The sequence below is a fragment of the Alternaria alternata genome, assembly GCF_001642055.1.
Source record: "Alternaria alternata strain SRC1lrK2f unplaced genomic scaffold CC77scaffold_26, whole genome shotgun sequence".
NCBI classification, from domain to species: Eukaryota; Fungi; Ascomycota; class Dothideomycetes; order Pleosporales; family Pleosporaceae; genus Alternaria; species Alternaria alternata.
The window spans coordinates 42,789-62,519 of NW_017306215.1; the positions used below are offsets into that span (position 1 = coordinate 42,789).

The 19,731-nt window shown below is 52.1% G+C and overlaps 9 protein-coding genes across 9 annotated transcripts; 6 read left to right on the top strand and 3 right to left on the bottom strand.

Moving 5' to 3' along the window:
* Nucleotides 1-169: 169 nt before the first annotated feature.
* Nucleotides 170-2,167, top strand: CC77DRAFT_454756 (hypothetical protein). Its single transcript, XM_018531758.1, has 2 exons — nt 170-1,442; nt 1,499-2,167. The coding sequence occupies exons 1-2, from the start codon at nt 464-466 to the stop codon at nt 1,867-1,869; spliced, it is 1,350 nt and encodes a 449-aa protein (XP_018380654.1). The 5' UTR covers nt 170-463; the 3' UTR covers nt 1,870-2,167.
* Nucleotides 2,168-2,513: 346 nt separating this feature from the next.
* On the top strand, nt 2,514-4,285 carry CC77DRAFT_1066133 (hypothetical protein; the record flags this gene model as incomplete). The annotated part of the gene is made up of 2 exons (XM_018528874.1): nt 2,514-2,529; nt 2,592-4,285. 2 exons carry the CDS (start codon nt 2,514-2,516, stop codon nt 4,283-4,285), a joined length of 1,710 nt encoding a protein of 569 aa, XP_018380655.1.
* Nucleotides 4,286-4,658: 373 nt separating this feature from the next.
* On the top strand, nt 4,659-5,375 carry CC77DRAFT_1025002 (hypothetical protein). The gene is made up of 2 exons (XM_018525983.1): nt 4,659-4,880; nt 5,018-5,375. The coding sequence occupies exons 1-2, from the start codon at nt 4,783-4,785 to the stop codon at nt 5,211-5,213; spliced, it is 294 nt and encodes a 97-aa protein (XP_018380656.1). The 5' UTR covers nt 4,659-4,782; the 3' UTR covers nt 5,214-5,375.
* A 428-nt stretch (nt 5,376-5,803) lies between these two features.
* Nucleotides 5,804-8,190, bottom strand: CC77DRAFT_454696 (hypothetical protein). Its single transcript, XM_018531756.1, has 4 exons — nt 7,172-8,190; nt 6,326-7,123; nt 5,997-6,256; nt 5,804-5,944 (listed from the first exon to the last, which is right to left on the bottom strand). The coding sequence occupies exons 1-3, from the start codon at nt 8,066-8,068 to the stop codon at nt 6,032-6,034; spliced, it is 1,920 nt and encodes a 639-aa protein (XP_018380657.1). The 5' UTR covers nt 8,069-8,190; the 3' UTR covers nt 5,804-5,944; nt 5,997-6,031.
* A 354-nt stretch (nt 8,191-8,544) lies between these two features.
* Nucleotides 8,545-10,387, top strand: CC77DRAFT_1044117 (GPI-anchored wall transfer protein 1; the record flags this gene model as incomplete). The annotated part of the gene is made up of 2 exons (XM_018527340.1): nt 8,545-8,640; nt 8,697-10,387. 2 exons carry the CDS (start codon nt 8,545-8,547, stop codon nt 10,068-10,070), a joined length of 1,470 nt encoding a protein of 489 aa, XP_018380658.1. The 3' UTR covers nt 10,071-10,387.
* A 44-nt stretch (nt 10,388-10,431) lies between these two features.
* Nucleotides 10,432-11,852, bottom strand: CC77DRAFT_1025005 (hypothetical protein; the record flags this gene model as incomplete). Its single annotated transcript, XM_018525984.1, has 3 exons — nt 11,067-11,852; nt 10,755-10,986; nt 10,432-10,647 (listed from the first exon to the last, which is right to left on the bottom strand). The coding sequence occupies exons 1-3, from the start codon at nt 11,609-11,611 to the stop codon at nt 10,432-10,434; spliced, it is 993 nt and encodes a 330-aa protein (XP_018380659.1). The 5' UTR covers nt 11,612-11,852.
* Nucleotides 11,853-12,188: 336 nt separating this feature from the next.
* On the bottom strand, nt 12,189-15,101 carry CC77DRAFT_1044119 (hypothetical protein; the record flags this gene model as incomplete). The annotated part of the gene is made up of 5 exons (XM_018527341.1): nt 12,189-13,062; nt 13,112-14,438; nt 14,672-14,738; nt 14,788-14,858; nt 14,909-15,101. The coding sequence occupies 5 exons, from the start codon at nt 15,099-15,101 to the stop codon at nt 12,342-12,344; spliced, it is 2,379 nt and encodes a 792-aa protein (XP_018380660.1). The 3' UTR covers nt 12,189-12,341.
* A 98-nt stretch (nt 15,102-15,199) lies between these two features.
* Nucleotides 15,200-17,238, top strand: CC77DRAFT_1099197 (mandelate racemase/muconate lactonizing enzyme family protein). Its single transcript, XM_018529990.1, has 3 exons — nt 15,200-15,920; nt 15,973-16,747; nt 16,797-17,238. The coding sequence occupies exons 1-3, from the start codon at nt 15,593-15,595 to the stop codon at nt 16,981-16,983; spliced, it is 1,290 nt and encodes a 429-aa protein (XP_018380661.1). The 5' UTR covers nt 15,200-15,592; the 3' UTR covers nt 16,984-17,238.
* Nucleotides 17,239-17,411: 173 nt separating this feature from the next.
* CC77DRAFT_454998 (UDP-N-acetylglucosamine pyrophosphorylase) lies at nt 17,412-19,482 on the top strand. The gene is made up of 3 exons (XM_018531759.1): nt 17,412-17,662; nt 17,802-19,118; nt 19,175-19,482. Exons 1-3 carry the CDS (start codon nt 17,510-17,512, stop codon nt 19,244-19,246), a joined length of 1,542 nt encoding a protein of 513 aa, XP_018380662.1. The 5' UTR covers nt 17,412-17,509; the 3' UTR covers nt 19,247-19,482.
* Nucleotides 19,483-19,731: the final 249 nt, after the last annotated feature.

A 19,731-nucleotide genomic window follows, 5' to 3' on the forward strand; every position in this document is an offset into this window, starting at 1 on the left:
TGGTCTCTGGACGCAAACAACATATTTCCAGCTCAGCCTCGCGCTTCAACTCAGCCCACAAGTCGACACCGATCTAGAAATCCATAGCGTGGGGCCCGCTTTGATGCCGCGTCGTATGTGATGGTGTTGCACAGATTTTGTTTGGTGCGACGGAATGAGACGCTGCCGGAGTACGCCACATTACCTCGTACCGATGACCATTCGATAGTCCTACATTCGGACCCCACTTCATGCAGCTCGACGCTGGGTTGCTGGTTTCTGCCTCGTCAACATTTACCAATTCCGGCGAAAACCAATATCATCGGATTCTGTAGTCTGCCGCGCTATAGTACAGCTGAGGTGTGCATATCTCTGACCAGGCTGTACTAGCGAGCGTCGGTACAGACGACTTATAGCGCAGCATCGCAAATTCGGTCGGAAGCAGTGTCAGTATCTTTGCTCTTCTATTATTTCCAGAAGTCCCATGATGGTTTATCTCAAGAGCGCAATCGTGCAGAGGCAGGATGCAAGAAGTTCAGCAGCGCCGTCCATTTCAGTGTCGAGCGCAACACCTTCACCGGGCCAAGCTGAAGGAACAACACCCTCGGCAACGCCATCATCAACACCGTCATCGACATCACTGCCATCAACAACACCCCCCTCTGCATCTGTAGCTTCTATAGCCTCGCAAACCCCCAAGCCAGGTGATGTCACGTCCAGCTGTTCCCCGTATTGGACAAACGCAACGCTGGTGCCGTGTCCTACGGCTACGGCCCCCGCTGTACCCACAAACAATGCTGCCTCCACGCCCACATCCGTGGCTAGTAAACCTGCCGCGATTGACAGCACGGCAAGTGGAGGTCCTAAAGCCTCGGATGGCCCATCGTCGGTTCAAAAAGGGCTTTCTGGAGGTGCGGTTGCCGGAGTGGCTATCGCAATGTTACTCGTCGGATTACTGATCGCTGGAGCTGTGTTCTTCTTCTTACTACGCCGTCAAAAGAAGAAGCGGTACAACTTAGTCCAGACTCAACCAGCACCCCATGCGCCCATCAATGATGCTACTAGAACGTTGGAGAAAGGACCAACAGCCGTAACCAGCGCGTATGCAATGAACATCGACGATATGCTACCCCAGCCCGTGGCAGACGACACTATCACAGACGCAGTCTTGAAGCTACGGGACAACATCAAGAACCACGTTCGCACCTATTATCATCTCTCTCCCATCCCGGCAGCCAGTGTCAGTCAGGCACATATGGGCCAACTAGCAACCGCAACCGGTACAAGCTCTGCTAGACTTGCAAGCATGCTTTCGAACACCTCAACCAGAGCCGAGACACTTCGCCTCATTCTTGCCTGGATTGTGCTATCGAGATGTACAGGAGGACGCGATGAGAGCCTGCTGCCCCGAGAACTTGCGGCAATCGACATGGTCATACCAGGAAAGGATGGCAGCAATACTGGTAAGTTTAATCTCAGCCTCACCAACTCGGTAAGGGAAGCTAAAGCCACGAATCAGCCCAATCAGCCATGTACAGCAAATGGAAAACCGTAACTGGAACTCTGCTGCATGAGCGAATTAGCCAGAACAAACAAGACTCGGATCGTAAGCAAAAATTTGCCATCGCGGTTGCAGATCTGGACTCTATTGTGGCGCCCTTTGTGCAGAGTGGCTTGGAAGCTCAACGCAGCAAGAACCTGGACATGATTCTGACGCGATCTGCAAACTTCGCGTTCCTACTCTTTTCACAGCCTGGTTCATTCAAATTTGAGTTCTTGAGCGAACATGGAGGTTTGGTAGTATTTCCAGGCCTGGTACAAACGATTGGAGACCAGGGGCAGGTGCTGGGGCCCCCGCGCGTGCTGCTGGAAAAGGAGATTGCGACATGAGCATCGTGACGATGAAGCGAAGATGGCGTTTAGCGGATAGCTTGTGCAGTATACAATGCAATGATCGTGCGGCTGAGACGCCTTCGGGTTATTGCTAAGGGTCGTGAGCTGAGATGCTAGGTAGAGTGACGAGGCTGGGAGACGAGGTTAAGGTTTCCTTTTTCACTATGCTTCATATGTCTTAGCGTTGGTGCCACTGGCGGAAAGGAGCGTCATGTTCGCTCTCGTCCAATCTGCAAGCCTTCGCCTTGTGAGACACACAACAGTCACTCAGCCGTGCGATATAGATAGTTCGAAGAGCTTCGATCAGGTATTGGTCCGATAATATGACCGCTGGAGTAGCCGAACTATGTTTAGGGATGGGTGCATGACCAGGGCCTGTGGGAAGAAGCATCGAGCTGCTCATCGGTTCTCGAGGCACCGCAGCACAGCATGAGGGGTACCGCAATGCCCGCGTGCTTAGCCTTGCAGATTGAGGCTTTGTTGTATCGCTTACCCAATATTGGGGGTCTATGAGCCGCCCGCCGGCGAGCTGCCATATTCGTGGACTCGTAATTCACGACCTGCGCCCCCGCAGAAGTATAGACATCAGCTGTCGGCAATGAGTTGACGTTTTACCACCATTTCCAGCCAAGGCCTCAAGGATGAACACAGCTATCGGTATGTACATAATACAGTAGAGTGATGGAAGATGTCGCGACGCAGTGCTTACTTTGTGATAGGTGCACCAACAAGATCCGCTAGTGTCAGCAAAGCGTTTAGGTTCGCTGACCTTGCGATACGTAGCGCAGACGTTGGGAGCGAGAGTGAGGTCTTCTTGCGAACGATACGCATCGTTCGCGACGATCTCTTCGAAGTTGAGCGATTAGTGGCTGTTGGTTCGGTGCGGACAAAACTCGCCTATACGCCCGAGAGACTCCCTTGGATCAGAAGTGCTATCGAGAATACTACTTCTGCTTTGGAGGACATTGGAAAATGGGTGGATTGTGGCGATGTCGGACAACATCCTCATGTCTTGGACCAATCTCAAAGACTCCGATACATCCTCAACGACCGCGAACGATTAGGTGATCGCAAAAGCGAACTTGTGGCATGTCATCAGCAACTATCGAACGTCTTGAGCTTCCTCAATCGGCTAGAGGACTTGCCGACCAGCCAGGATCTACCGACATACCAGAACACGACCTATCTTGATGACATCGTATCGAGACATCAAAGAGTGACCAGTGGGCATAAAATGGACATGGCAATTAAGATGACCATGAAAGATAAGCCCCAGACTGTCTGGCGCGATGCTGCTGATAAGACTGGGCCAACGAACAATACCTCCCTCCTTACCGAAGCATTGTTCGCACAAGACATATGGACCACAGATCCAGTAAAGTCGGCTTCGCATTTACTGAGCGATAAGAGGGAAACCAAGTCAGACAACGCCACGTTGGGCTACAACACACTCAACAAGGGATACTCATCACCTCCAAGCCTACCAAACAGCCCACCTCCTCTTTATACATCGGTAGGACAATATAGTCCTCCTTCGCAACCATCCCAAGGAGATACTAAGCAGTATCTCAACACCGATAGTCTGCGGCGCGTAAGTTCACGGCTGTCAATGGAGAAGGCGCATAATCACATGTCTACTACACCGTCAGGGCAAAAAGACACGTGGGCCTACGTACATCCGGACAGGCACCAAGCCCTTGCTGAACTGGCTGGCGATTACACCATGAGTGGAACAAACTCGGACGGACCTGTAAATCCTCATGCGTTTCACCTCGGGATATCAGTTCCAGCGCCAAGATCTACCGTCGTCCATGATAAGAAGGTTGAGACGCTATCAGAATTATTAGGGGATATAAGTCTTGCTGTCGAGCTTCCTGGAAGTGAGCCAGCTCATGCACCAAGTCATATCGCGCGGTTGAGTCGGGATTTATCACAACTTCCTAGCCAGAGATCGCATATGAGTCAGCATGCCAACAAGTATCAGCCATTACTCTCGGAGCTACCAGCTACCCCAACACGCAGACCTATGGTGTCGCATACGGTCAGCGAGCCCACCACCGTCCCCGTTGTCAATGAACTGTCGGTTCCGTCCTCAACATATGAGCTCGATTCTGGACAGTTCCATACACACATGCCTGTGAGTGGCCAACGTCGCCAGACAGCGACCATAAGACCTTGGTCTGTATCTGGTGTGTCTTCAGATCCTCGGCCGTCAACACGCAGTACATCATCGTTAAATCTTCCACCACGCATCCCTCCAGCTACAGAGTTGTCGGGTACTGAGCATGATCGTCCAAGGTCATCACAGGCCACTCAGGCTACACAGGCCGTATACGCTAGCAACAATACCACATCAGCGCGGATGAGACGTCAAAAACATATGTTAGATCTGCTTGGCAGTATTGATAGATGAGAAAAGTTGTACAAGTACGTTTATTGGAGTAATTGGAAGTCTACTTGAACAGGATGCCGTCTTCATGAGGCGATGAGCTTAATCTTTAGTGCTGTACCACTTGTCTAATTGGAGCGGTTGAAATAATATTGAAAGTACACTCCTGACAGTTCCAGTGTTGTTGTAATCTCTTATCTTTCGCACCTATCGGCAGCCGTGAGGATGCATGGTCGCTGCGAATGCTCAGGACGAAGAGATGAGAATGGAGTCCAAAACCGCCCGCGTCCCGCGTCACTTGAGCCACTCGGTCCGCACGTCCCCCACCGCGCACCCAGCTCCAAATTCCTGCTCGCGCGACATCATCGCCCGCCGTCACCCATGTCCAAATCCATCACCACGGTCACTCTACCTTAACAAGCTTCCTCACCCCAAACAAACCATTTGACGACCATTACAGTCGCCAATTACGCACCTTTTCATCACACAAACAGAAAGAGAAAGATAAATTATCAGTCAACATGTCAATGTTCTTCGGTCAAAAACCTCAAATCTCTTCGGAGCAAAAGATTGCGCAGGCGGAAGCTGAGATTGACATGGTGAGCGACATGTACAGCCGGTAAGTTCGGACTCCCAAATTCTGCCTTGCGCATCTTGTAACTCTATATTTGCTCGATTCTCGTCCCACTACTGTCCACGTCTACCCACGGCGACCCTCTCAAATAAGATGAACACTAACACGTCAATTTTCCCCAGCCTCGTCAAGTCTTGCACAGCCAAATGCATAGACACAAACTACCGGGAAGCCGATCTCAACAAGGGCGAATCCGTCTGCCTCGACCGCTGCGTATCCAAGTTCTTCGAAGTCAACGTCAAGGTTAGCGAGAAGATGCAGGGAGAGGCACAAGGAAAGCAGGGTGGAGGTGGCGGCATGTTCGGTGGTGGAATGTAAGGAAAGTCTTGTTATATTGAAGAGGTGAATATGAAAGTTAGGCGATATACGGGCATGTCTAGTTGTGCTTGTGCTGGGCCGCTGGACATGGACATTCGAGGCCAGGACACCTTGCTATGGGGACGGTTGCTGCTGCATAGATCTTTGGAACGGTCGGTGTTCTGGATCAAAATGTTGAAGGATTGCTTTGCCCACTCCGCTTCAGCCTTTGAATGCCTGGATGCCTTCATGGCCACATTCACAGGAATGACATCACGATATGAAGGACATGTACAATACAAAGCTTGTATTTCTAAACCAATCGATCCATCTAACAGGGGTATCTTCCAAAGTTGTACCTCGGTCTCGATACGTGCGTGCAGTCGGACCACTTGTCTCAATGCTCAATTCTTCCACGTACTGGACATCAGGTGATGCTTTCAGCCGACAGTGAGCCAAACCTCGTGTTAGTCCATGATCGCGTGCAATTATAACATCATGAACCGCAAAAACATGCAACCGTCTTGTATTGTACTGTCGTTCTGTCGTGGTACGCTTCTAATGTGAAAGAAGTGACAGTGAAAAGGAAGCGTATGGCAGACCATGGCGCTTCGGGACAAGCTACACGAGCCAGATCCGTCCGACAAGATAGAACTGCAAATGTGGCCAGCGTACCAATGAATCGAAAGGAACACTGGATAGTATGCAAACATGTCCTGTAGCAAAATGCACAGAGCGCTGTTTACGACATACTGAACTTTATTAGCTGTTGGTCCCTGATAGCAAATATGAGCTCCCACTTACTCTCAATGTGCTACGCGCATGGTTGACAAAAGTCCTCAGCGTGTCTCTTCCTCAGGTCCACCGGCAGCAGCATTCGTGAACAGACTTCTAATGAACTTCATAGAACGGGCATCAATCTCTGCTCCGTCAAGTAGCGTATTCAATCGCGCAAACTCAAGCGCAGCACGATCTGCATGAAGTTCCGCGTCGCGAGCACTCTTCTTCGCCTCTAAAGCACTGATGCTGGCGTTATGAGTGTACTCAGCGGCCAGGATGATGCACTGTTTGATTTGTACTGTCAGGAGGAGCTCTTCCAACATGAGAGACCGTGATCGGAGGGCTTCACATACCTCTGCGATCTGTACGTGGCGCAGACGCTCTGGCGAGTCTTTAGGCCCCGCTTCTATGCGATCGACCATATCGTGAAGCATCTCGGTTGTGTTTTTTCGCTTCTCGGGAACCGCTTCCTGTACCAGGGACACTCTGCCGTTATCAGGCGCAGTGAACGTGCCTGTCTGGCTGCTCCTCATATTGACCGTGCGATCCGACCTAACCTCTGACCTCGATGCAGTCTTTCTTGGAAGATGGACCTTGGATAGACTCTTAGAATCGCGCATGACCTTGGCGAGCGAACTTCGTGTAGCACCCATGAATCTTTGCTTGAGAACTGCCGTCTCTGGTGTTTTGACGCGTGCCTTTTCGCGATTGAACAAGCCAAGAATACTGCGTTTGGCCTTGACTTTCGTCGCTAACGCTTCTTTGTTTTGATTCTCCGGAGTGGTGTCATCTGGAGAGGAAGATGAGACCATGGGTGTGTATGGCTGGCGACGCGACGGACGATTCTTAGGCGTTCTGTAGCCCAACGGGATATCGATGCTGATCGATCTGGCTGTTTCCGAGACCTCTGGCTTGAGAGAATCTGGGGTGCGAGCCGTATCGCGTGAATGCTTACCTCGAGGCAAGGATGGCGAGCTCAATTCGGCAGTGCTGATGTTGGGGGCCGAGACATTGTTTCCAGGACGATCGAACGAACCCAGCGAGGGACTTACATCCCCCTGCGTCGATGTTGTCTTTCTAACCTTGCTCACACTGAGGAGGTCATCGGATTCGGATGTGATCGTCAGCTCAGAGATCTCCTCAGGCAGTTCCTAGTTTGCCTGTCAATATTTTCATGTCAAAGGATAGAGATTACATGCCTCGCAAACGTCTACAGGACTAACTGGCGGCTCGGGTGGGTCTCGAAGCGGCGGGGCAGGTGACTTGGGCTCTGGCGTAGGTGTTGCAGACCTGTCTGATACCGACGAGATACTTCGTTCGGCATCCGGGAAAGTCGAATATACTGACGAAGGCGATCTGGGAGAATTGGCATCTAGGCTCGGCTGCCTCGGCGGCTGCATCGATCGAATGGGGCTGATCTTAACGACTGGACTCCCATTTGCCGTGAACTCTTTCGTGCTTGGTACCGGTGACGCTGTCGTGATAGTCAATTCTGCTCGGGATGTTGTCGCCTTGGAAATGCGGCTAGTGAGAGCGCTGAAAGACCGCGGCTGGGTAGTACGCTCCGGGAGGACCAAAGGTATAGCAGGTACGGCCGGGATTGAGTCACGTTGACCTAGAATCATGGCATCTGCATCGCCAGAGATGGTTAGGATAGGACCAGTCCCTGAGCTGGAACCTGAGCCCGACGAATGCCAGGATAGTCGCTTCACCCGAGTACCCTCGTCTCCATTAGTGGAAACAAACGAGCGAGAGGCGACTGGGCTTCGCGTTGGGAGCGAGCTCCTCTTGGAACTCAGACGGGGGGGAATGTTCTCTGGGCGCAGAATCGGGTACTCCTTCAAGGTCGGGCTCGGAGTGAAAGCGTCCACTAATGTGCGTGAAGCCTTGGGAGGCGAGTTGGGATCTACAACCTGCGCGATAGGCGGACTGGGCAGTGGCTTGTCGCTTTGAGGGCGACGAGGGAGTCGTGAAGTGCCCGTAGGCGTCGTCGTCGCGCGGGTTGCAGGCGACATCGCCCGTCCAGGCAATGCCCCTCTTGTTCCCACCGAAGCTGGCCGAATGCTAGGTATCTTTGATTTGTTAGTAGTGGTCATATTTGCATATGTTGACAGTTTCAAGGAGCAGTCAAGAGGTCACAGCAAAGAGGTTCAGCACGTGTCGGTATGCGGGGTGTTCGACGGTGAAGCAGGAAGGCGCTTGAAATCTCTACTACAGTTGCCATATCCCGAGTCTTGCGCACAGACGCGTTTGCTCCAAGAGGAGCAGTGACAGTGAAAGAGGAAGTCCAAGCACGTAAAGTGCAATCCTGCTCTTTTCGGCATTCCTGGCAGCCATCCCCTAAGATTCTAATATAAACAGACATATCGAAACGATTTCCTCCAGTGGTTCGGCTATAATCCGTGACAGTGCAATGTAGATGTTGAGGGAAGAGTGTCGAAGCCGCGATGTGTGAGGTCATCGGCGCTTGGGCCATTCCCCGTTTGTAAAGAGGCCAGCGCGACGCGTCAGATGTACCAACCATTGCATTTCAAGATAAACGACCAACTCGCCCAACACTCATTCTGGCATCATGGCAAAGACATACAAGCAGATGAAGGAGGCCTGGGTGTCTGGACACACCGGAAGCTCCGTGGCAGACGTTAACAGCGTCTCGCTCGCAATGCCTGTACCGTACACACACCCACTACTCAAGCAATGGACCCTTACTGACTGTATGCATAGCTGAGTATTCTGCTATGGACCGTCATACAGTCGCGCATGCGTCTCTTCACACCCTATACTCCACCTGCCTTCTTGGTTGACTTCCTGCTCAACTGCGGAGCCACGTTATTCGCGACTACCATATACTCCCATTCACCATGGATCCTGAACCTCCTTCTACTGCTACCAGCAATCACGCTCTACGTCTTCGAGAAGCCGGTCGCGGCAAAAGATACCCCGCGACCACCCAAGATCGATAAATCCGAAAAGGACACGAGGCTCGATGCACTCCCTGTGAAGCCGTTCATTACGAATTACCGTGGCGCAATGATGGTCATAACGTGTGTTGCTATTCTGGCAGTCGACTTCCGCGTCTTTCCTCGGCGTTTCGCAAAAGTAGAGAATTGGGGTACATCGCTCATGGATATGGGTGTGGGATCATTCGTCTTCACGGCTGGTGTAGTATCTGTCCGGGCTTCTCTCAAGGAAGGAGCTGGTCGTCAGCCGCTATCGAAGCGCCTTACGGCATCGGTTAGACATGCCATCCCTCTTCTGGTCTTAGGCACTATACGGCTCATCTCCGTCAAAGGACTGGATTATGCTGAACATGTTACCGAATATGGTGTACACTGGAACTTCTTCTTCACCCTCGGTTTCTTGCCCCCATTTGCGGCTCTCTTCCAATCGGCCTTTGACTTGGTACCGTCCTATGCCGTTCTTTCTTTTGTTCTGGCTGCTGCATATGAGATTGCTTTAGACTGGACCTCGCTCGGATCCTTTATACTGGTAGCTCCACGGACGGACCTCTTCTCTCAGAACCGAGAAGGCATCTTCTCTTTCTTTGGCTACCTCGCCATCTTTCTTGCAGGCCAGTCCTTGGGTGCGTCCGCACTACCAAGACAACAGCCGATCGCAAAGAACGCATCATTCCAGGTTAAGCTCCAACAATCTACGTTCGGCAAGCTGATTATGACTTCCGTATTTTGGACAGCCCTCTTCTATTTCTCAACCAATTATTACGGTCTGCGACTCACCGTATCGCGACGCCTAGCCAACCTCCCCTACTTCCTCTGGGTCTCCTCGTTCAACAGCTACCAGATCACCATCTGCTACGCCATCGAGAGTTTCCTCTTTCCAAACCTGTACAATGCCAAGACCAAAGAGGAGGAATCTCGGAGAAGTAGAGATGCTACTAGCACTGTACTCTATGCCTACAACCGCAATGGTCTAGCAGTCTTCCTTGTAGCGAACCTACTGACCGGTCTGGTCAACATGACATTTCCAACCTTGCATATGACTGTTTTGCAGTCTATGGGGATACTGGTCGCATACATTGCAGCAGTCACGGCAGTTGCAGTGGGTCTGGATATGTACAACCTCACCATAAAGCTTTAAGCTTCATGTGCATACACACTTACAGTACAAATGAAGGAGATTGTATCTACTTCGTCGTAACTTGGGTCGCTTTTCTACCATTTTCATCTCAAGTCTCTACAGGGACGATGCATGGATCGATCGGCCGAAACGCTGATACAAATGACTAAATCATAGCTTCGAGCTCGGTGCTTGCGTCTTTTGAACGAGTTCAAGGACGCGCTCGGCGGTTCCCCATGATGATTGATAGCCCGCACCAGAATGACCATAGCAATGCACAACCGGAACTTTCCACTTCCCCATCTCCGTCTCAATCCTTGGGCCGCCCTTGCGTGAAGCTACAGGTTGTCAGTACACTGTTCTCGATCATATGTATCCACTGCTACAACTCACGTCTCAACCCCACGTTCTTCGCGATGATCTGCAGATCCTCCGGCTTCCCTAACTCGGGACACAACTCACAACATCGCTTCATGATGTCTTGACCAAGTTCCTCATCCCACTCCGCACTCCAATCGTTTTCCTGTCGACTGCCACCTAGGATAACGCCACCGCCCAGTGGGCGAGGGAACACGTATGTCGTCGTTGGATCGATCCGCTTCGGAGAGCGGAAATACCTAGTTTCACATGGTCAGCTCCAGTTCCATGAAGCGTCATTGGGGGCTAGCCAAGGGAACGCAAGTAGATAGCACTGTCGTACTTGACCCTTTCCATTTCATACATTCGAGTGATTGGTTTCTTAGGCTCGGCGACTAGTAAAGTTTGGCCACGTGTTGGGTAAAGGTTTGTATCCTTGATGTCCGAGAGGTTTAGAGAGCCAATTCCGGTGCAGTTTATCAGGAGAGTAGTTGATGGGTGGTCGGCCAAGACGTCTGAGACGGATGGGTAGTGGCGACGGACGAGTGTGATGCCTTTGTTTAGGGCTTGAACTTGGAGCCTAGGTACGACATGAGCTTCTGGCGTTCCGACCTCAAAAAATTATCTTGCAATTCGAGGGAGGATAGAAAGGAGACGTACCACTGTAAATATACCTGCGTATTAATCCTAAACGTGCTTGGGTAATCAAGACCAAACGTTGCGCCCTTGGGAAGCTCACTTTCCCCCAAGTTCCTCAAACCTCCGACTAGCTGGTCGTACCACACCTTTCCCGTCTCTTTCGTCAAAAGACCTGTCTCTTCGATTGGCGCGTCAAACACACCCCACATACCCATTCTCCCCAACCCTGCTTCATTGCCTCCCCCATTTACTCCATCTATACCTTTCGTCTCACCAGCCTTCAGTGTTTGGCATCCAAATACTTCCTTCCCATCAACAAGCTCGCCAAAGCGGCGAAAGGTCACCTCGTCGTATTTCTCTAGAGGTCCGTTGTCGTTGGCCATGGAAGACCAATTTGCGCCAGCCCAGGGAGACGTGTATTCTATGGAGCGGTCTCCAGGGAAGTGCTTTGCTACCACCGTTATCTTGGCGTTGGGGTAGGCGTGAGACAGGACGAGGGACGTGGTAAGGCCGATGACGCCTGCACCCATGACAAGGACGTGCTGGTCGTCTGTTTGAGATGTCATGATGGGTTTGGTGAAATTCTGGAAAGATTCCGACTTGGTAAAGAGTATCCAAGATTACTGGCGATCTGATGTTTCAACGATGCTGGTTGCTGAATCTTGGGTCCGCGATAAGGTCTTGGTCCAGTATCGAGGTAGAATGAAACCGGAATTGTGTATAGAATGCTCAAGTGTGATATAAAGCTAATATAGTATCAGCAACCCGTCTCTTTTATACGTTGCAGCCATCGGAGTAAGATTTGTGTACCTTGCACAGCTATCCCGAAGTTTAAGAAGCTATTCCGACGGCAAATAGTCACTAATTCCTATACCGTGTTGTCCAAAAGTAATCGGACCTACAGCAATGAGGCTCGGATAACGCTTAGGATCTCGCTAGGCACAACATACGTGTATTGCCTTGATTAACAAAAGTTCATGCAAAGTGATGTTCAAGATGCTTGATCGAAGATGCAGATGACACCGATAGGATCAGTTCCGAGATCGGAATGAGCGGTTCCGCGTTGGCACCACTCTATATGGACGTAAGATGCCAAGCGTCTCACAAGTAACGTTAAACAGTACAAAGAGGAACACACTGATCGGTTAGAGAAAAATTGGGTATCTTTTGAAACTAATGAGGGTTGTACAAGCAACGATATGAACATCACCCCAAACACCATATTACGTACTAACATAACCAACTTTTACTAGATCAGGTCCGTTTCCTGTACGCCCAACAACTCAAGAGCAGACACTAGGCGGATTGCTTCATGAACCAATCTGAGCTTGCGTCAACCATGTAATTTGTGATATTCGACTCATTCCCAAAACCACCATCCGGCAATTGCATATTGCCATCGGGTGCAGGATAACTCATGGAGCCATCCATCGACACTGGTAGTCGAGGCATATTGAAGAAATCGAACACGTCAAGATACTCCAGCTCATTTGGTGCAGGTGTTCGAGCCGGAGTAACAGTGTTGACCTTGGGGTTCTGGTTGTTACTGAGTTTGGGCTGTCGAGAGATGAGGAAATCCAGATCAAATGCACATCGTCGCATGTCCGCCAGGATCTTGACAGTTGAAGGCGTCACGCGTTCACCGTTCGCGCCTGTAGGGGTCTGCTGACTTTCCTGGTATTCAGAGAGTACGCGTGCAAGAAGGCTAGCGTAACGCGTACCAACTTCCCAGTACTGGCCCATGTCTTGAAGAGTGCTGACGAGAAGATTGATTGACTGGTCGACGCGATGGTCGATTGTGGATCCGTGAACCAAGAGAACACGTGCAGCCACCCACAGCGAAAACGCGAAGGGCGGGCCAAGTTTGCTCAGCAAACCGTTGTCACGTACAGTAGCACAAAGGGCTGTTATGTTCTCGACAGCGCTGAGACACCTCTGACTAGCGCTGAAGGACGGAGTGAAGATGGGCGATCGATGGGTTGGGTACGCGGCGGAAGAGTGAAGGCGAATGACCGTGCTATTGAAGTCAGTACATCCTTTGTGTCTCGGGTAGGGATCAAACTTACGTGTGGAAAGCCGCATGGAGCATTACCAAGCCACTGTCAAGATTCTGTCCCATGCCTGGCTTTGCGAATAATCTCGCAGAGTTTCCAAATTCTGCGGGAAGGTTGTACTTCCACTGTTCAATAGCATTGTCGAGCTCCCGGTACTCACTTTGCCACGACTCGACGTCGGACAAAGACGTAATATCGACTGGCTTTTTCAGGAACTTGTGAATGCGCGTGAGGATGCCCAAGATCTCGACGTAGTAGGAAAAGGAGCCAAGATTCTCCGGTCTGTTCATACTGTAGTCGGATCGCGTCGAGGTATGGAACCATCGCGTCTCAACAGGAACATTTCGCGCATACATGTCATCGCGACAAGGCAATCGACGGTCGATCTCTTTCTCGTCCAAGGCGAACTCGAAAGCTGTCGCAACGGTCGCATATCGGTCCAGAACATAGATCATCCAAAACAGTCTGCGCCGACTTTCTTCTTCGATCCAGTCTTTTGGCTCGGGGAGGGTCATGGCGCGCAAAGTGTATATTGACGCAAATTGCGGGGCCACGCTAGGTGAGTAGCTTTCGACCGAAAGACCCAACTGGACCACAGAGCGCGTAATGAGAGCAAGTAGATTCCAGCCCGGAGGTCCGTTGGAGCAGCCAACAACATCTAGAGCAAGGATGACAAGGGCTTGCAACGACTTGACGGAGCTGTTTTCGATGCCATACAGCAGGACCTTTTCCTTGGAGCTCTTATGGTAGCGTGTGCGCTTCTCCGCGGTCAGGCGCTGGTCGGTAGAAAATTTGACAGTAGTGGCGACAACAGCGTGTAGTATGATTCGGTCCGCTTCGTCTAGAGTTGCGTCTCCGAACAGCGAGTTCAACGTGCTTTGGCGGTGGAGGATAGGACACCAGGTGTTGATGTGCTTGAAGAAAAGGTCGACGAGCCCATACAGAAGATCGTAGGGAGGGAAGTCGGCGTCTGCGTGGCCGAGATTTCTCGACATGGCCGGCTGGTACTGGTCGTTGTACGGGGTATAGACGTCTCTAGACATGCCACCGCTCATGCTGTTCATGTCCTCGGACTGGTAACCATTGCCCGTGACCGAGGGCGTAGGCCTGTGATCCGTGACTCCGTTGCCATATTGGTTCTGTATTGCATTCTGCGACGGAAACGTGGGCTTCTGGATGAAAAGGGCCGTTTCGGGACGCGGTATGTGAGGTGTCTGTATCACCGGCGGGCTGCGGAACGCGGCCACCTCTTGTGGTGAAGGGCCAGAAGTGGCGACCTGGCTGCTGGAGAGGTGGTTGATTTGCGACTGCTGCTGGACGAGGAGCGCTTCGAGCTTGTCTGGAAGGAGCGCAACGGTCAGCTGTGTTGGTGGTTGCCGTGTACAGTTTCTAGCTTTCGGACGGAAGGAGCAGCCTGTTCAGCCACGCTACGCGACAATTGCGACGCGTCTGAAAGCCTCTTTGTTGCCATGATGGAAGCGCAAAGTCTGACAGCAGCGACAGCAGACTCGCATGCACTTGATCACAGACCTCGGCTACTCCAGAACAGGGTGGTGAGGACACGCGACTTACCAAGTCTTGATTCCAGCTCTCGTCCATAGCCAGCGCGCAGACCTGGCTTCTTGCGCGGGAGATAAACCTGGATGTGATTCAGTATTGGGTTGGTACGAGCCGACAGCGCAACTGACGCATGCGGAGTGGTTTTTCAAGCACCAGGAACAAGCTGGCGCGCCTCGGTCGCATTTGACTTTTCGCTGCTCTACACTTGGTAAGAATGGGATGCCTCAGGTCCTGCTGTATCACACTTACTACATGTCTCGCAGCTTACAGATAGCGGCCGCTTCCGCTTGTTCGATGTGCCGCTCTGGCTTCGGTCGTTGGCTTCATCGTCGCTGGAGCGCTCATCGCCGCTCCAGTCCTGCGCATCGCCAGGGGAGTGGTTGGAAAGCTTTGCAGTGCCGTTGGGACTCGCCGTCTGCTGGTGGGCTGCACTGGTATCCATGGTGGAGGATGCGATTGGGGGCGTGCAGCTGAACTCGGCAGAAGTCAGTCCGAGGTGTCCTCTCGTCGCAGCCCCGCCTACATGCTTTAGACCCTTACCCCAGATATCGTATTTACCGGCCTACTCTCCCTCCGCATGTCCGGATTGGTGGCTTCCAGTGGGCCGCTGGCTTTTCGGTACAATACTGATCTGCAAAAACACATGCTTCGGCCTTGTCCACATTCCGGCCAACGTGCCGAACGCCTCACATCGACGCCTGCTCACGCGCGTGCGCTCCACTTCTTGGCCCAAGTATCAACGGATTCTCCCCCAGTCGTTGCAAATCGCAGCGAGATGGACCGAGGGACCCTCTTCAACGAGACACGAAACCTGGCACGTAGTTATGCCGCCGTTTAAATAACATTTGCGCTCTGCTACCAAGCACTTATCTACCCCTCCTTCACGCTTTGTCGTCTGCTTCTCCAGTGTAACCAACTCTTCCTGATCTCACAATGGTTTCTTCCACAGATTCTGGCGCAGCGCGCTCCTTTCCCACTATCAAACATGTGCGAACTTTCGTTACCCAAGGCCCCGGCAGCGGCGGAGACTATCACAATGTTGCTGGTGGCCACTGGCTCATTGATAGCAAGATCTCGACTCCCATGAGCCAGTATGAAGATTACCGCAAGTCAAGAACCAGCTGGGGCATTAATGTCTTGGGATCCTTCTGTGTTGAAATCGAGGCCAGTGACGGTACCAAGGGTTTTGCTACTGGATTCGGAGGTCCGCCAGCATGCTGGCTAGTTGCTGAGCATTTCGAGCGCTTCCTGATTGGCCAAGGTAAGCACTCAGTTGGATAATGTATTGAGTAACAGTTCTAATTTATCTCCAGATCCTAGAGATACCAACCACATGTTCGAGCAGATGTACCGTGCGTCCATGTTTTATGGTCGCAAAGGCCTCCCAGTTGCCGTCATCTCAGTAATCGATCTTGCTATTTGGGATCTGCTCGGCCACATTCGCAATGAGCCCGTATACAAGATGCTCGGTGGAGCTACCCGGGAGAGGCTCAACTTCTACTGCACTGGTCCTGAGCCTGCAGCAGCAAAGGAGATGGGTTTCTTTGGCGCCAAGGTACCACTGCCTTACGGCCCTGGTGAGGGTGTTGAGGGTCTCAAGAAGAATGTCGAGTTCCTCACCAAGCACCGTGAAAGCGTCGGACCAGATTTCCCTCTCATGGTTGACTGCTACATGAGCTTGAACGTACCCTACACAATCGAAGTCGTAAAGGCCACCGAACACCTTAACTTGAACTGGTGGGAGGAGTGCTTGTCACCCGATGATTCGGATGGTTTCGAGCAGATCAAGCGCGCTCACCCTCGCATGAAGTTTACCACGGGCGAGCACGAGTACTCGCGATATGGCTTTAGGAAGCTCATCGAGGGCCGCAACCTGGACATCCTCCAGCCCGATGTCATGTGGGTTGGAGGTATGACTGAGCTCATCAAGATCTCGGCCATGGCCGCTGCCTACGACATTCCTGTTGTGCCCCACGCCAGTGGACCATACTCGTACCATTTCGTTGTTTCTCAGGCCAACTCGCCATTCCAAGAGTACCTCGCAAACTCACCGGACGGCAAGTCTGTTCTGCCCGTCTTCGGCAACCTGTAAGTTCCCGCTCAATCATCTGCCGAATGTTTTGCTAATGAGATGCAGATTTACCAACGAGCCCATCCCCACCAAGGGATATCTCGACGTTAAGACCCTTGATCTCCCAGGCTTTGGCCTCAAGCTGAACCCCAACGCCGGCTTGATCGATGCCACTCGCATACTAAACCCAGCGCCTCAAAAAGCGCTAAAGCCTGCTGAGCCTGAGAAGGCGGAGGTCAATGGACACGCGTAATGACATGCACCGCATTGTGAGAAACGTGGTTACACGACATCATGGCGTTGTGGAGTTGCATATGGCTTGCTTTTTGGAAAGCCCGGTGTTCATGCATTGCGCCGGAGCGGCAATTTTGTTCTTGGCCGTTCGCTGGCAACCAGAAGCATCTGGGTGAAATTTTGTATTTGCGCATGGCGGCATGAGCGATGACTAGTTACACACGTAGCTTTACGACATGGCTGTAGCTTATGAAGAATGAAGGATACAGAATACACAAAAAGTCTATTATTAGTGACGAATTGCGGGCGCTGACGATCTCGGGAGGCTCTGGGCTCGTTCCTACCCATGTGCAGTAGGGACCTACGCCGAGTGGGGCAACACGAGCGTCAGAGCTATGCTGTAGTCGATTCTTCATAAAGGCGCGGTGAGGCAGCAAAACCGTACTTTTCCACAAACTCGGTGTATATCTCAGGCATACACCTTGGAACTAGTAGCAACATCCTTCTTTAATACACAAATTACCCCACCAATACCCCGCATCATCATGGACGCCATCAAGGACACGGTCAACAGCGCGCTCGAGAAGCTCAACATCACAGGGGGCGCATCTCAGGGCACACCGGCGAAGGAGCCATCAGAGGAGCAGCTGAACGAGCTCAAGTCCAAGTACCAGAAGGCTGGCCAAGAGCAAGTTTTTGTACGTGCAGCCCCAACGTTGTCGTGGGCGAGTCTGGGAGCACCTCGCTGGACATTGTGAGCACCAAGTGGCTCACTGGACCCAGCCATGACTTCTGAGACGCTCCCATCTCATGTTCCCTTGCTAACAGAAACACCAGGCTTTCTACGACAAGCTCTCCACTGCTGAGAAGGCTACCCTCTACGAGCAATTGAGCAACTTCAACCCTGACTACATCAACGAAATCACCGAGCGCGCCCTCCACCCCGCCGAAGCCGAAGCCACTGAGAACAAGCTCGAGCCCCTCCCCGAAAATGCCACATCTTCCGTCCTCTCCTCCCAGCAGGAAGATCTCGACAAATGGTACAACAGCGGATTGGACCTCATCGCCGAGAACCAGGTCGCTGTCGTGCTGATGGCTGGTGGCCAGGGTACCCGTCTGGGCAGCTCAGCGCCCAAGGGGTGCTTCGACATTGGACTGCCCAGCAAGAAGAGCCTGTTCCAGCTGCAGGGTGAGAGGATCAAGAAGGCCGAGATGCTGGCCGCCAAGAAGCACAACAAGGAGAGCGTTACCATCCCGTGGTACGTCATGACCAGCGGCCCTACTCGCGGCCCTACCGCCGACTTCTTCGAGAAGAACAACTACTTTGGTTTGAAGAAGGAGAACGTTGTCATTTTCGAGCAGGGTGTCTTGCCATGCATCTCCAACGAGGGCAAGATCCTGTTGGAGAGCAAGTCAAAGGTCGCCGTCGCTCCCGATGGCAACGGTGGTCTCTACCAAGCTCTTATCCAGTCCGGTGTCGTACAAGACATGGGCAAGCGTGGCATCCAGCACATCCACGCATACTGTGTCGACAACTGCCTGGTCAAGGTCGCCGACCCTGCCTTTATCGGTTTCTCCGCGTCGAAGAACGTTGATATCGCTACCAAGGTTGTTCGCAAGCGCAACGCCAAGGAGTCTGTCGGTCTCATCCTCCAGAAGAACGGCAAGCCAGATGTTGTCGAGTACTCAGAGATCTCAACCGAAGACGCAGAGGCCAAGGACTCCAAGGACTCGAGCCTACTCAAGTTCCGCGCCGCCAACATCGTCAACCACTACTACTCATACAAGTTCCTTGAGAGCATCCCAGAGTGGGCAAAGAAGCTTCCTCACCACGTTGCGCGCAAGAAGATTCCTTACGTTAACACCGAGACCGGTGAGACCATTAAGCCAGAGAAGCCAAACGGCATCAAGCTGGAGCAATTCGTCTTCGACTGCTTCCCCTTCCTGACTCTGGAGAAATTCGCTTGCATGGAAGTGAAGCGTGAGGACGAGTTCTCGCCCCTGAAGAACGCCCGCGGAACTGGCGAGGACGACCCTGATACCAGCAAGCAGGACATCATGACCCAGGGCAAGAAGTGGGTCCAGGCCGCTGGCGCCACCGTTGTCAGCGAGGACGCTGAGGCCGGTATTGAAGTATCACCATTGATCTCATACGTAAGTTCTCAGAGATACCCCTTAGTCTGTGAAACCGAACGCTAACTGTCATCCAGGGTGGCGAAGGCCTTGACTTCCTTAAGACCAAGACCCTCAAGGCTCCTGCTGTCATCGAGTCTGAAGACTAGAAGACCTACAAAGCTCGATGCAACGTGCTCCAGCCACGAGACCTACTCTTTGGCACGACAGAGGACGGCAAGCGAACGACCACGATTATTAAAAAAAAAAACTTGTCACTACTGTTGGCATTGAATAATAGATAGACACGAATGATATGAATATTTGGGACAACCACCTGCTCGAATCCTTTGACATAGCCGGACTGCACAGAGGGCGTTGGGTTGCTGATATTGGGGAAGCTGACTCTGCATCTTAGCTACAGGGTACGACTGCAACAATCGTGTCATGATGCGGGGCGGAGATGACCAGCTCTCAAACTGGCGGCAGCAGCGGAGGGGCAAAAAACAATCCAGGGCCCCCACGGTACGATGAAAGCGCCTCTGATGCACGATGATAGGAGACGGGACATTTCTAGAGTGAAGAGGGCATAGTCGGGTTCTATGAAACGGCGCATGATGCAATTCGGGGCTGTTTATGGTTCAGTTCGACCTCG